Below are 15,410 nucleotides of genomic sequence, written 5' to 3'. Positions count from 1 at the left end.
AGGCTAAATGCGAGTGCGCAGAATGCTAGTTGAGTACTTTCGGGTATAAACAGAGAGGCAGGACAAATACAACTGAGCGCGCTAGAGCTTTTACTCAAAACAACTGCTTTCAGGAGAGAGAAAATGCTCGTGTAAGTGAGTTTACATTTTCGATTAACTCGTTTTTTTGCGGCAAAGAAAATCCGTTTTAAAAGTTATTCTTAAAAGTTTTAGTTACTTTGTTTAGAATTCTAGTATTCTTTTTATATATACTATAAAAGAGGAGCTTTTATAATTCTTTTTTAACAAATCGCTCCGCAATTTTTTTTTCTAAAATTTTTCAACTTTTTTGCTGTGTCATTTATAATAAAGCTTGCCAAACTGGATACTCATTTAATATAATGACGGCTATAAAAGTAGTCTGAGACATTAAATATTGTCTGAATTTCAGTTTGTCTCCAGTGGAAGTGTTGCAAATAGACCGAAGTTCTGTAAAAACAAAACAAATTCTGCTGCACATAAAAAGACACACTTGGTATGTACAGCAGTGAGAAAAATAATAGAAGTAACTTACAAAGCAAATTACTAAATTTATTATAACAGGATAAATATTTTAAAAATAATAAAAATAAGTACCGCTCAAGCTCACCAAAGATGAAGTAATAATACTTATACATATTAAGTTGATGAACTCTGCTGAATTAGTGACAATTAAATAAGCAAATTCGTTGATAGCATTCTAACTCGGTTCTATCCGCTTCTATCCTCCACGTACGCCAATTTCGAGCATGTACCAACACTATAACAATTAAATGCACCTCCTCCCTGCAGTCATTAATTATGGTAAATGTCAATTAGTCAATTAGCTAAAGTCGTGAGAATAAAGCAGTTAAAATGTTTTTCAGCGATAGCAGGTGCAACTGCATGGACACTTGGCTTCTGAACACTCTCATGCAATTTTTCAATTTTCCACACTTTACAAACCAACAACATTTATTGCGAAAAAATCATGTTTGCAAATCATAAAGTATCGTATGAATTATGACATGAAAAACAAAAATCAAAATAATTTTCCAAACCTAAAAGCGAATGTGAAAGTATGACGCAAACGCCGTAAAAACACGCTTAGGATAAATGACTACAAGCAGCTTATCATAATTTGAGCCAATTTCGCTGTTGCTTTCGGATGGTTTACAAATTGGTAACAAGGTGTTTAACGCTTCCAATCGACTGCCGAAATGGAGTAGCGCAATGCCAGCGGGTGAGTGTCGAATCATGAATTGGCGGCCATATGCCACTAATTCACTCAATATTCGTTGAGAGGCATCAATTCAGATCCATTCAGTGGCTATAATGACATAATTATGAGTGCTCAGCGGTGACGACAGTATAATGAGGAATACTGGAGAGGCCAGAAGTGGCTGGGACGATGATGTTGAACACCGGGAGCGAATTAACGAAGCTTAAACTGCCATTATTTGCGAATAGAGCGCTTATAAATAAGCAATTCTCGCCAGCAGACCAGAGTAGATATATTTTTGAAAAAAAAAAACAAACGAAAGATAAAATAAGACATATTAAGTGGAAAATAATTTAAGAGCGGTTGAGATGAAAAAAAATTTAAATAAAATAGACAGGGCGTTTGAGTCAAGTGAAGGTAAGTTTCCACCACATTTATAGAAAAAATATATATTTTTTGCAAAAATTAAAAAAAATCAAAAACTTTGTAATTTTAATTTTTCGCATACATTTTGAGATTATGCGACAAAAATCTGCATACATAAGTTATAGACCTTTTCAGTACCTACAAGATTGTCATATAACTATTTTCTATAGGACTCGTGGTTTTGCCGAAAATCGAGATAAACTATTTTTAAAACTTAAAAATTGAGCCACATCCTTCACCTTTCTCTTCCAGACTTCAGAACGCCTGTACATTTTTTTCCCGTAATGTCTGTTATTTTATCTTTCCGTTCTGATGGTTTTCAATCTACTAAGCTAAGTTTTATTGCTAGAAATAATGTTTCTTTTTCATCGTAAAGAAATTTAATGTATTTAAATGGGTGGTCGAAAAAGTCTTTTCGTACTTCTAATCAAACTTCAACATATTTTTTGACACAATGTGATTGGTAGTTCTGTAGATATACGACTGCAAAGATATCTATTGGCAAAATGTAGAAAGACTTTTTCCACTACCTAATTTTGCTTATGAAAAGAACTTCCAAGAATTCTAATATTAATTTTAAGCCTGCGCTCATTGGATCGAATAATGAAAATTCCTTATAAAAATTGGCAAAAGTTTTAAAGTTGAATGCGAAAAGACAGCCGCAAGCCGTGCCTATTTGCATATATATATATTTATAGGTGTATAACGTATCTTATTCTAAGCATGCAAGCAATTATTTACAAATAACTCTGTAGAAACAATTCCTTCACACACACTTGCAACGCATACGAAAGCTTCACACATAGTATAATATATTTTATAGGTATATATAGATATATGGGCGTCACTCCCATACTCACATGCTGTATGCTTGCATATATTTATCCTTCCACACAATTATGTAAATAACTGCAGCCTGCAAAGCACTGATAACGAAACGCACTCAGGCATGGAATAAATGGCAAATGAAAATGCCATAATTTGTTTGTTGCGCAACGACGAGGACATAATCTGCAACATGTTTAGGAAATGCAAAAATACTGTATTTCACATACAGATAAATTCACTGTGGCCTTTTGGCTGCTTGGTATTGTCTTGATAGGCAAAGCCATAAGTTATTTCCGTTTTATCTGCTGGCAGTGGTCTAACAATAATATGGCGCTTACCTAAGTATATCCTAAAAAGTTATTGGCTTTATTGTGAGGGGTTATTATGATATGGACCATCTTAGTTGCATTTATGTGAGAAAAAATATGCTTTTATGTATTCAGATTTCATTCTGTATGCTATCATTTGTTGTTGTTATTCTATATATTTTGAATTTGCATTCCAGAAAAGACAAATATCGAACAAGTAGCAAGTAATATTCTATCGCTGATATGATGGCGTTGTAAATTCGAAAGAAGAAGAGCTATTAAGTGCCGTGTTTGTTTATGTGAAATTAAGGAAAAATCAGGAATAAAACTGACTGGAATTTCCATACAAACCCTCACTCATCTTACAAGCTGCAAAGATCAAAATAATCTTTGTTGTGCGGTTGCTGGTTTTCTTAAGTCATTAAATCTTATATTAATTAAATTTCATTTTGCCTTTCGTTTACTTTATTTCCTACCTCATTTTGAGACATTTCGAGAGGGTCATATGCCTTTTATGGCATTCAGATGGCAAATAATTAACCGAATTGGTCGAGTTTGCCCAATTAAGTAATAGCACGGCCATTTTCCAAAGGTAAGACAACGGTTGTTAAGGTCCATAAATAAAAAATTTTAAGGCTGAATATGTCAGTTTAAAGTTAATGCTTGTTTGCATGAACTTGGGTTAAGAATATTTTAGCTTCAATATGAACATTTTAGGCTCAAGTAGTAGTAGAGTATTATACCTTATAACTTTATATTTCTCTTCAAAAAAATGAAATCGCAAACTTTATTTTTCTAAATCACTTTAAAAGAATCGCCAATACGAAATTAAATTGTTATAAAGAAATAAAACACCCCAGTAAACATACATACATACATATAAACACTAGTACAAACCACACGTACACTTCTACGATTGTGCTCTACTGTTTTTGAATTGGTTGGGTGTAATTAAGTGCCACTAAAAACTCATAAATCATTCTTATTTGCTTTAGCAACGTTCCAGCGGTCCGTCAATGTCCGGGGCATTTGCGTTAAGGATGTCTACTACAAAAATTACCGTTAATATCCGGTGCCACTTTATTAACAGGCATTTATATTTGCCCTCCCTTGCCATCATCAAGTATTCGGGCTTCTATTTGCTCATTATATATTTATTTTCGCCGCCGCTTTTGCGGCGCTGGCCTTGTGTACACAGCCGTGCACGCCTCGACAATCGCCCCATTGAAGGCCGCGTCAAGAGGGGCGCTTGTGCTCTCGTGGTCGTCGTCGGAAGTGTGCGACAGGCATTTGTGGGATAATTTTCATTGCGCTTTTGTGCTGAAAGGTAAACAAGACAAGAAATATGTGTCAATACACGCAAATAAATCCACTAATCGCTAGCCTACCGCACGGCGAGTAATTTACGCTTACCACCGCTGTTTACAAATATTTTCTGTTTACAACTCACTTGCCTTGGCTGTGAAATCTTGTTTTCGATTTCTCACCTGGCAATATTGTAAACAAAACAGTATGCAATCAGCACTCATGTGGTGGTGACTATAATTGCTACCGCCAGAGTAGTAAACTGTGATTAAGAATAACAACAACAAAATTTAAATTGATAACTGATTGACACGACTGATAGATGAGTTGTCGTCATAAATTATTCAATTTATCATAAGAATATGTACATATAAATGTTTGATGTATTAAAGTTATATTTTTATCTCATTGGAGGTGCTATTAATTAAATTTATATTTTACAGATGTTCGCATCTAAAGGGTGATCAATTGCCTTACTTTTTTAAGTAAAAATTACAGAAACTTCAAATTTAATGGGAAATGTGAATTATCATTCGAAAGAACACGATACATTGATTGATGCGATGTGTGGGAAAAGACGCCGTCTTTTTGAAACTAAATATCACCGAGATCACGAGCTTCAATATCAGTCATCAAATAGTCGGTTATCATGGCGCGACAACGGTCACAATTGACGGTTACATTCACACTAGCATTATTTTTAAACTATATGAACCACAAACCATTCAAAATCGAGCGTAACGATGTCGTTTGACAAGCTCGGCGTAAATTCGCCAAGTTATTCCACATGACAGTCCGAGTTGCTGCGAATGGCGCCGAATCGACTCTCCAGAATCAAGAAAAGCTATTGAAAAAAGTACCTCAACTTGGATCACCCGTTATTTCTTATATAAGCACCCCTTTTAAAACAAACAAATACAATGACTTCGTCGTCATATCGTTTGAAATCACTCAGTCATTCATTTTTGCATTTCTATATTCTCATTCCATAAGTATGCTCGTAGAGGTCAGCAATACAATATGACTGCCATCCGAAACAGCTATGCTTTTTATATTCTCTTAAATGAGCTCGTAATAAAATTTAAGTGAAATTAAAAGGCGAAAATAAAATGTAAGCGCATCGCTACGCTTTCTCGCTTATTTCCCTGAGGAAATTATGCTTTAATCCGTTGCATAATTTATTCCAACAATGCTGACACTTTAAAATTCATCTTCGCCACCTCCGTAATTTCAACGCCGCCAAGAAAATAAAGAGTAAGCGAGCAAATGCAAAAACCATAAATGAGTTGAGTTGGTGGAAGTGTGGATGCTTTAAGCGAGACAAGATTTTTGTATAGTTCTTTGTTTCAATAGTCATTAAAAAGCTTTCTGTGTGTTTCTATTGTCATTTTTATTTCGCTTTAGAAGAATTTTCCCTTTTCATTTTTCAACTGTACAAATCTTTTTTCGCCCCGGTCATGGCTATCCCTACCCCATAAGTGTAGCGATGTTTTGGCACATCATTAAACTTTTAGCTGCCATTGTCAATGGTAATGACACAGCAGAGTGGCCGTCGCCAACTTAAACGGCGACTGACCCAACGACCCAAGCGAAACCAGACACAAAACTAAGTAATTGACTACTTACATACATATGTATGTACATGTGCACATACATGTATATATTCTTTTTGGTTAGGTGGATTAGAGGAGTGCCTCTGCGAACACCCAGTTGTATGGAGGCAACAACGAAATGCAAATTATTCAGTATTTAATTTAAACTAACTCCTTCCACTAAACTCAATCAAGTGTCTCTCCCATACATATACGAGAGCATAAACAATTAATTTACGGGTCCCAGCACCATTCGCCAGCATACGCCGCACTACTAGAAATACTACTTCCCAGAATCGACTGCTGGAGAGATTTCCGCTTGGTAACATTGATCCACTTACGAGTCGGAGTTCGTGTTGTTCGTGACATTTTTGGCAGGTCACCAGCCCAGTCAAGGGTGCACTGTACACACGGGGGATCGAACAAGGGGATATGTCTATCCATACATTTGTACATGCCTCGGACCGATGAACAGTCATAAAGCTTGTAAGTGCAATGAATTATGGGCGGCGACGGCGACCAGAGACGAGTTTGTCAACTGAAGCGAACAACGAAAGGGTTGCACTCGCTCACACTTCGTTGGCTTGTTGTTGCTTCTTTTTTGCATGTGTGTGTATGTTATTGCCTTAAGCAGTGAGGCGACAATCGAATGCCGTAAAATTCAATTTACGCAAAAACGGATTTGTTTTAGCCACAACAGAATCGAAATCATAAATCACTTAACCTTATGAGCTCAAACGCAAAGATATGGAGAATATGTTAGTATGAAAAACGAAGGCCAATTTACGCAAGAAACTGCTTACGCTATGGAAATCAATCATATAAATGCTCAATATTTTTAATGCCTTTGAAAATCAGTCAGGAGTACTCAGCTCCACAGAGTTCACTCTGCTGCACCTTCGTAAAAGTACGCCTGTTAATATATTTATGTGTATATATATGTATGTATGTTTATGTGGGTATATGATCATATTCAATTATTTGCATATGTGAGTATTCATTACGATTATAGAAGAAACCGCTCAAGTGTAAAAAGTAATTAAACAACATGAAATCCTACAAATAAACACATTTAATTCGCTGTGGTGATCTCACGCTTCCCTTTCGCTTTTGTTAAATTGTCGAATTAATTTATTAATAGAAGTGAGTCTGAACGGAAAATAAGATTTTGAAGAAATCAACGTGGAACAAGTAAGAAAGAACTGAGTATAGACTTCTATTTATCAAGATTTCTCATACCGCTTCATTGAGATATCTTAAATATATGAGATACTCGCTTTAAAATTAAGCGAAGTGACTGAAGTTTGAACATTCGAAATCCAAAAATCAATGCCTAAAACATTTAGACAATTAACTTCTTCTAAAATCTCCGAATTGTAAATTACATGACGCACTTTTTTATGTTCCAACAATTATGGCGAAAATTAAAAATAGAGAAGAAGTTCTGTGCCAGTTGTCGGTTGGGTTATCCAGTTGGCAGCGAACATGTTTGAAAGCTGAGCTGTGCTTATCTGATCATACTTGTCGTAAATGAAAAAGTAAGCACCAACAAATACAGTAAAGAGCTTTTCATTCATAGACTCGTATGCTACAGTGGTGGCTCTATATATTAGTAAGAGCAAGACTTTATTTTTAATGGTTCAATATTTTCATTAAAAAATGCAAAATACACAGTTTTTAACAATAAACTTATTTTGGAAATTCGCTCTCAAAATACTAATTTTTTTTTAATTTTCCAAAATGCTAAAATTTGCTAAAATTTTTTTTACAAATTTTTGGATTTTAAGTTGCTTGAATATGACATAAATCGGATAGTAAATGATTTGTTGTAGTTTTTTCGTAGATTGAAAAGAACACTACGCTATTTAACGACCGTTATATTGTGCATATGTGTAGTTTATTCTAGTGTGATTTCAATGAGCTCACGCTTACTTTTGTCAACGTCTTCATAAATTATGCAAATTATTCCATGTGAACTGCTCCATATGTACTTTTATTTCTGGCGCGTTACGAATTATTCATGCAATTTTAAAAGCCAAAGTCAAAGCTGTAAATTTTTACACTAAATGACGTCATTTCAGAAAATTAATTAGATTTACAAATAGGCAAGCGTGAATTGTCACATTCGCAGTATATTCATACATATATAGAGATATCTACTAAGCCACGTGTGTAAAAATGCGTGAACATTCTAATTCGTCCTTTTTGATTTATTGGAACTCTGCCTCTTAAACGAGCGTGTTAGCGGCCTGAACATATGTTTCACATCTCTTACCGCGCACTCCCACCTCAAAGACTATGTACATACTTACATGGCGTATTTGTATTTATATATTGACATTGTTGACACACCACAATGCACACACCTGTTCTCTGTGTTGAAATCCTCTGCAAATTGCTCAAACGACGGCTTTCAACGCTCTTACAAGCTGCTATGTCACGGAAATGAAGTTGTTTGGAGATTCCAATGTGATAGTAAGTAAACAAAGCGCACGCATACCAGTTAAGAACAGGCGCCCCCAGTCTTCGTGTTATTAGACAATAGAGACATGCCGGGGAGACGAGCCAAGTCGGTGGACTGAGTGTTGTGCGTAGACTAATAAGTCTTTTACAAGCATTGCTTTGTATGTACCTATATATTATATGTATGTGCGATTGTGCGTATATGTGAGAACAAGTTGTGTGGTTGGGGAAGTATATGCGTGGGCTGTGAAATTCCTAAATTAGGTTTTATTTGTTGTGGTTGTTCTATTTCTGGGATGAGCGGCAATGAAGCGAAAAGTATCTGCTTCTGGCTTCAAGCAATGCACAGGTTACACAAGAAATGAAATACTCTCACAAACAAGTGTAAATAAATGTCTATATTATTTATTTAAAGAATGAAGATATTAATATCCATATCATGGACTTGAAAGTGGTATATAGCAAAAACAAAAATTATGTTCGCGGTATTAAAAAATAACAACTTTTACATTTTATATCTATATATATATATAAGTATGTATGTAGGCATACATACTTACATATTACTAATGTTATCAGTAATCCTTTTTATCGTTCAAAACGCCATTCAATTCATACATTTTCTCGGTTTTCTGCTTTCAACTTAACCCAAGCACCGTTATTCGTATTCGCACATATATTTCATTTCCTCACGTTTATTTGCTTATTGGCCCCCAGCGAAACACTGATGCATTGCTCTTCGCTCTTACATACGTACATATGTTTGTATGTAGATATGTTTTCAGGTACGTACTATAACAGATTGCAAAATATGCGACAGTCACGTGTCCTGCGCACATTCTCCTGCAAATCTGCTTTGTCATTACCACTTTGTTGGCTATTGTAGTCTCATTTGTATTACCCTAACCCCTCTGTGCCCCGTTTCGGATGACAGTTTCACATATCTTTCCATTCACTGATTTTCGCTTCCCTTTCACCTTTCCATTTGCAAGTTTACCTTTCAAAGCTCTATTTGTGACAGCGCCGTTGTCCTGCTGCTAACTTACCTGAGGCGTTTTTATTTTTGTTGCTTGGCGCGTATTCCGACAATCGTCAGCAAGTATGTCATTCGCGTTGGTCACTGTTGTTCGCGATTAGGTCAGTGGCGCATTTTCGAGATTTTGTTTTGTTGGTGGTTATCCAAAGTTGCTTGTTTTCGTTGCTTCATGAAAGTTGTATTTGCTATACGCTATGACGTGATTCGCCTACTGTGTCTAGCTTTACTGAGTTGTCAGTTTCTTAAATAAGTTCAACAATTCATATTATGGTTTTAAAGATTTATATATTTATTTGTAGATCTCTCTTTTAATATTAAAGCTAAACAATATTTAGATTTCCACATTCCATCGAATATTTATGGCTAAATAGCCGTAATTTTTCCCTTAACAGTATATGAAGAAGGTAACTAACCACACACATACTTCCACAGAATTTACTTTAACCCACTTCACTACCGAAATATGAGGTTCTCCATTATTAATTAAATTTACTTATTTCTAATTTTTTTTTAATTGTCTGTTATATATCTGCGTTTTTTTTTTTAATTTTAATATATACTCGTGTGTAGGTATCTATATATTTATACTTTGGTTGGGGATTGGTAACGAGCAGGTTGACGCATATTTCATGTTTCTGGGCTGGGTTTTTAGGGATACTGTTTCACTTTAAATATGTTTACATGCCTGCAGAAATTCAGCTAATAATCTACACAAACTCGCAAAGTAAGTAAATTAGGTTGGACAATGAAAGAGGCTTAAAATTAAAGCAAAAAACATCTGTGAAAATTATGTGGAGAATATTCTGTCAAAATAAGTTTGAAACCTTCGTATACTTTTCAGTTCTAAGATAATATGTATAACGAAAATAACTCCAGAAAACTCTGAAACCATCTATAACCACATTTGAGTATTATTTTAGTAAAGTATTACTTATTTTGTAATGAAATAACACATTATATTATAAATTAACTTTTCTACACAAAATTTGTTTATTATTATTATAAATTACATTTTAAAATAATGTGTGGATTTACTAAAATTACCTCTACATGATAACTCTAAAATAATACTTTTCATTTATACTAGGACTTAGGAAACTTTGTAAGGACACATCATTTTATCATTTAATGAATCAGCTAACCCTTTTATGGGTTAGAAAAAATGTCACGACTAAAAATTGGACATTAAAGAAAAACTAAGAGTTCGAAAAAGCGTTAGGAGGCAAAATAAAAATGTTTAATAATATTTGTACAAAAAATAATGTAATAATATTTAAAAATATATTTCTTAAAAATTCGTTAAACAAAATAACAAGCTTATTTTAGTTGGAAAAAGTCGGTGAGATATGAGTTTAATTAATAATATGGCAACACTGTTTATACACTTCCACTTTTAAACAATTTCCAGCCAAGGCAGACCCTTTACTACCTTAGCACTGGCATCGAGGCACCGCCACTCAACCGCTGTTCTGCCTATGGTGTAGTTGGGAAAGCTATAAAACCTGTGTACTATATCTTTTAAAGCATTTACCATTTTGTTTGCGCGCATAAAAGCGCGACAAAAATTTACATACTATTTGTCGTAATACAAATCTCTAATTTATAATTTCGTCATTAGTGCTTGGAATTATTGGAATAATACAAAATCGGTTCCTTACAATATGACTATGAACTATTTTGTTATTGTTTTTGTTGGTTTTGTTGGTTTTTGTATACAATTGCACGTGTTTTGCTAATAATCAAACCTAAGACTTGCATATTTCGCAGCGCATTCTTCTTTGTCGCTTCTACCCCATGAAGGGCTTACGCAGACGCAACAGCACAGGGTAGTGTAAGTCCTCGTCGTACAAGCCGGACGTCATCATCAATTCCTCGTGCCGCTTCCATATGGTCTCATTATAGCGCTGTGTTATCTCTACTGCGAAGCCTCTACGCGTGCACTCGCCAACAAACATCGCCATGGTTTTGCCACGTCTTGGCGCCATTATTATCGCCTCACCTCTGGGTGCCATATAATACCAAATCGTCTCCACCAGCGACGAGCGCGCTTCATCGAAAAACAGGCAATCGGCGGAGAGGATGACATCGAATTTCCCAGCCTCCGCCGTAGCACGCGCACTCACATCTTCCCACTTGAGCACCGAGCACTTTGTGTAGCAGGCGAGCTCGTTCAAACATACGGTCTTCTTTACATTCTCCACCGACACATCGTTGCCATCGGTGAGATGCACCGCATAAGGCTTAGCGTACTTGGAGAGCATAAGCCCAGCTAAGCATGTGAATCCGCCACCCAATTCCAATATCCATTTATCACTATACGCAGCGACGTCGGATAGAACGTAAGCGGTTAATGCCTCCTCTGAGGGCCACACACAAATATTGCCGGTGTTATTGAAGCCCATTAGGTCACTGGCTGTTAGCTGACGCTCCACGTGATGTATGTTAACGGTGAACTCCTGCTGACCCTCCCCATCGAGCAGCACACTGTACTTGTACCAGTTCTCCGGTTTGCCCAGGCAGTTCAGTGTCATATGATCTTCGAAGCTGTCCTGACGCAACAAGTCGAATGACTTGAAGCGACGCACCGACGCCGTTTGCTCCTCACCGAACTCCTCGCCCGACGACGACACGGTCTCCTCGGAATCTTTGCGCAATACTTTCGCTAAAATCTTCCAGCGTTTGCGCGCTGTATTCGCCAAGTTAGGCGTGGCTGGTGGTGTTGGTGGCAGCACAGGTTTGATATCTTTTAAAGCTTCATTTGTATGGGTCGGTGGCTGGCTCACATTCTTTTGCGGATGGTGTGCTTGTTGTGGCGCTTGTCGCTCTTGTTGTTGTATGAGATGTACACCATTCTCTTTGATGGTGTTCAGCGTGTTGTCAATGTCGTACTCGAGCATTAGCGATATCGACGAGAGCTGTTGGATGGCGGAGCTGGCTGCGACGGCGGTGGCCGACATTACCGCTGTGGAGTCAATGACACTTGGTGATTTGTTGAAATTTTGTACAGAAGTCGACATTTTCTATTTCTATTTAGAATTACGGCTGTAGTTTGACTCGTTGACGTTTTAGTCTAGGCTACGATTGTTTGTTTCTGATATGATTTGATTATGACTTTTGATTTGAATGTTGAGCAGCGAACACTTCTGGGTCGGCGTGCGTCTGAGTCTGTAAGAAATAAGTGTAATGATTACTTAGTATTTATGGATTAATGATTCAGAAATGGTAAGCTTACATAATTAGCGAAGAATATTTTAGGTTCAGTCATATTTTGCTTGGTTTTTTTAGAGAGTTTGATTGCTAAAAAATTATAGTCTTAGTAGTGTGCGTTTACGATTACGAATATATATAAATAAAACCAAAGATTCTTATCACAATTACGATTTTCTCCAAATACTACTATAAACTTATGGATTTTATAACCATTCTTGGTGTTCCCGCCCCACACATTATTTTTCTCATTCCTAACTTGTTATTTTTTCATGGAACTTTTGCGCATAAAACCAGGAATATGCCAGGGAAATGCGAAAGACGCTCAAAGGCACAAGCGAAAATCGAGAAGAAATTATACGAGAATTTGCGAGAAATCTAGGAAAATATTGCACGCCTGCAGCGTCTTTGGTTGTTGGTGCTTGTTAAGTAAAACGTTTGAGGTTTTCATGATTTTGCTGCATTTAAGCGGGTGAACTGCTGCAACAATGAAGGAGGGCTGAAAATGTTGAATGTTGTAAGTGAATGTCGACAATGTAACAGCTTCTTGCGCTTGAGTTGTACAATATTTAGTAACATTGGCTGACGGCCTTGTGACTGCCAAGCACTTTGATTTCCGCGTCACTTTTTATATTTGAGCGCGATTAAACTTCATATGGGGTATAAAGTGGGCGAAATGGTAAATATTTTCTTCATGCTATCTTATTTACCTCGCAAAATCACTTACAGTTTCAGTGAAGTGTTGAAATTTTAATTTATGGTTTTTTTTTATTTATCGGCGCTTTACTTAAGTGGATACTTGCTAATATTAAATAAGCAATCGAGAGGTTTTGTTAGCCAAACATTAATTATTGCTTATCAGCAACAATAAGGGCGCTGAATCAATTAATTCTTTGAGACAACTCAACTTTTGTTCTTCAAACTTTTCACTTTTTTTACTAGAAGTGACAACACTGAACTCAAATTTTGTGCGTATTTTTGTAAGCACTGTTGTGAGTTGCCTAATAATGCTAACAGCGCGTTAAAAGTGGCCAGCAACAACGAAAGTTAGTAAGAATTTATCTCTGCTCAATCACTGTTAGACAGAGGGGCTTTATTAGAATCCATATACAATATTTAAAGAATTCGGATATACCCTGACAATATTTATTCGAAAATTCCACAAAATTTTCAAAATAAAAAAAAATATCAAAACAGCTTTATGTCGTCTTTTTCTGAAAATAAGAAATGTTAAGGTTGTTTAATATGGTTTGTCGCATAAAATAGCCAAAAGAAATATAACTATTTGCCGCAACAACTTTCAAATTCGTTTGCCTAAGTGCTAAATCACATGTGTGTTAAGAAAGATTAAGTGCTGCACCGCAAAATCTAAATATCCATAAGACAAAAACAAAGGAGGAAGCACATGTGCCTCATCAGACAAATCTATGCCATGGACACGTGTCTGCAGATGAGTACATGCATAGAAGTGACTGTAGGCAAGACGGTATCCATTTCAGCAGGCCATTAGGTGAGGATTTATGTTAACAACGCTGCAAACAAGTAAAGTTGTTCGCTTGCTACAATGGCCAATGAAAGAAAAAAGCACACATGTACACATGTAAAGATATAGACAAAGAAGGTAATAAAATCCACACTAAAGTGTTTTTGTGTGTACATTCATATATGTATGTGTGTATGCCAAGAGATAAGTTTGCTACACAGATCGACAGATAAGTTGCCACAGTACCAGTCAAAATACCAATAAAACAAATTGGGAATAAAATCAGATGACGAAGCTAACAACACAAACGCCGTCGAATGGAGGCACATGGACCACGTTTTGGCAATAAAGGCAATATTTTTGGTAGGTTCGCATATGTAAAGATGTATGTATATTTGAGTATAGATATGTATGTACCTGTCGTAGGAGTGTTACTAAAGCGAAATCAAAGCAAAGTTCTGAATTTCAGTTCCCGCATAACTGCTTGAATAACCAATGCAGTAAGAAACTGGAAAGTAAAACGCTTTTAGTGATAGACATTAAATACTGAAAAGATAAAATGTGATATTATTTAAGTAATCCATTACTTTTGGCTGTTCGAGTACGTATGCACATACAAACTTTTGAACTTTGTTGGAGAGGCATTACATGGCCTGATTTAGCATACTTCATTAATTGCTATTCTTTTGCATTTATTATCATTTATTTGAAAGTTGTTGTTGTCTTAAGCGACTTCAGACATATAACTTGACATTTTATTTAAAAAGAGCTTTGAAATGTGGATTAAATTGAACCAGCTGTGCACTCAACAATTTTCTAGGATATAAGCTCTAGCTGCATTGTTAATTTGCTCTCTTGTTACGAATGAATGTCCCTGTTTGCCACATATTTATTGCCAACCAATCGTTTTTCTTATAAGCTCGGTTATTACAGTTCATTCCGGACATTTCACTTTTGCCATCGGCTCCCATCCCTCGAGGCGGTAGATCAAACTGCAATCACTCAAGCAACGACCAAAGTTGGCGCGGACTCGAGAGAAAACTTTTCACCAGCCAAAGAAGAATCGACAGCTGCCACAACGTCATGCCACAATACCCTTGTGCAATTACATACGAATTTATACTCGTTGCCACATATATCCATCGTGTCAATGGTGCTTTTGTTTTGCCGCATTCATACTGAAAATTGCACACTTGATGGCCCCTTGCACCTCCGGCTGCATTCAGCAAACAGCAATGCAATTCAAACTTTATAAGTTCGCCGACAAAAGTGCCGTTATGTAGTGCAGCTCCTTACCGTTTCGTCTTGTTGTAACGGATTTTGTTGTTCTTTTATTTTCATTCTTGTTATTTGATTTGCTCCACTTTTATGTGCTCAGCAATTTAGTTTATTTTCTGCAATTTCTCCCGCAGTAGTCGTCATCATATTTCAAGCAGAGCCATAGCAAACTGTTCGTTGTGGTGGAGCAACGTGGGGATCGTTGTCTCGAGCCCGGGATATACGCACATCTTAGGTGGATTCGCTCGTCAGTTGCATCTATAGT

The 15,410-nt window shown here is 36.3% G+C and overlaps 1 protein-coding gene and 1 long non-coding RNA gene across 8 annotated transcripts in view; one reads left to right on the top strand and one right to left on the bottom strand.

Moving 5' to 3' along the window:
• The first annotated feature begins 240 nt into the window (after positions 1 to 240).
• Positions 241 to 2,678, top strand: LOC125779353 (uncharacterized). Its single transcript, XR_007423263.1, has 3 exons — positions 241 to 514; positions 583 to 822; positions 885 to 2,678. It is a non-coding gene; the product is annotated as an uncharacterized LOC125779353 (long non-coding RNA).
• A 6,764-nt stretch (positions 2,679 to 9,442) lies between these two features.
• Positions 9,443 to 15,410, bottom strand: part of LOC105229237 (calmodulin-lysine N-methyltransferase) — a 33,995-nt gene continuing 28,027 nt past the window's right edge. For 5 of the 7 annotated variants that reach the window (XM_049460635.1, XM_011209371.4, XM_049460660.1 and 2 more), the window contains one exon: positions 9,443 to 12,342. In XM_049460635.1, coding sequence (XP_049316592.1) covers positions 10,965 to 12,194 — 1,230 coding nt within the window. In that variant the 5' untranslated portion in view covers positions 12,195 to 12,342 and the 3' untranslated portion in view covers positions 9,443 to 10,964. Of the gene's footprint in view, positions 12,343 to 12,409; positions 13,006 to 13,111; positions 13,250 to 15,410 lie in introns of those variants that run through there. The other 2 variants (XM_011209374.4, XM_011209370.4) reach the window with 2 other exon arrangements.

Source organism: Bactrocera dorsalis, chromosome 1 (assembly GCF_023373825.1).
Source record: "Bactrocera dorsalis isolate Fly_Bdor chromosome 1, ASM2337382v1, whole genome shotgun sequence".
Classification (NCBI taxonomy): Eukaryota; Metazoa; Arthropoda; class Insecta; order Diptera; family Tephritidae; genus Bactrocera; species Bactrocera dorsalis.
The sequence above is the reverse complement of the archived record's forward strand: the minus strand, read 5'-3'. Positions and strand labels throughout refer to the sequence as shown.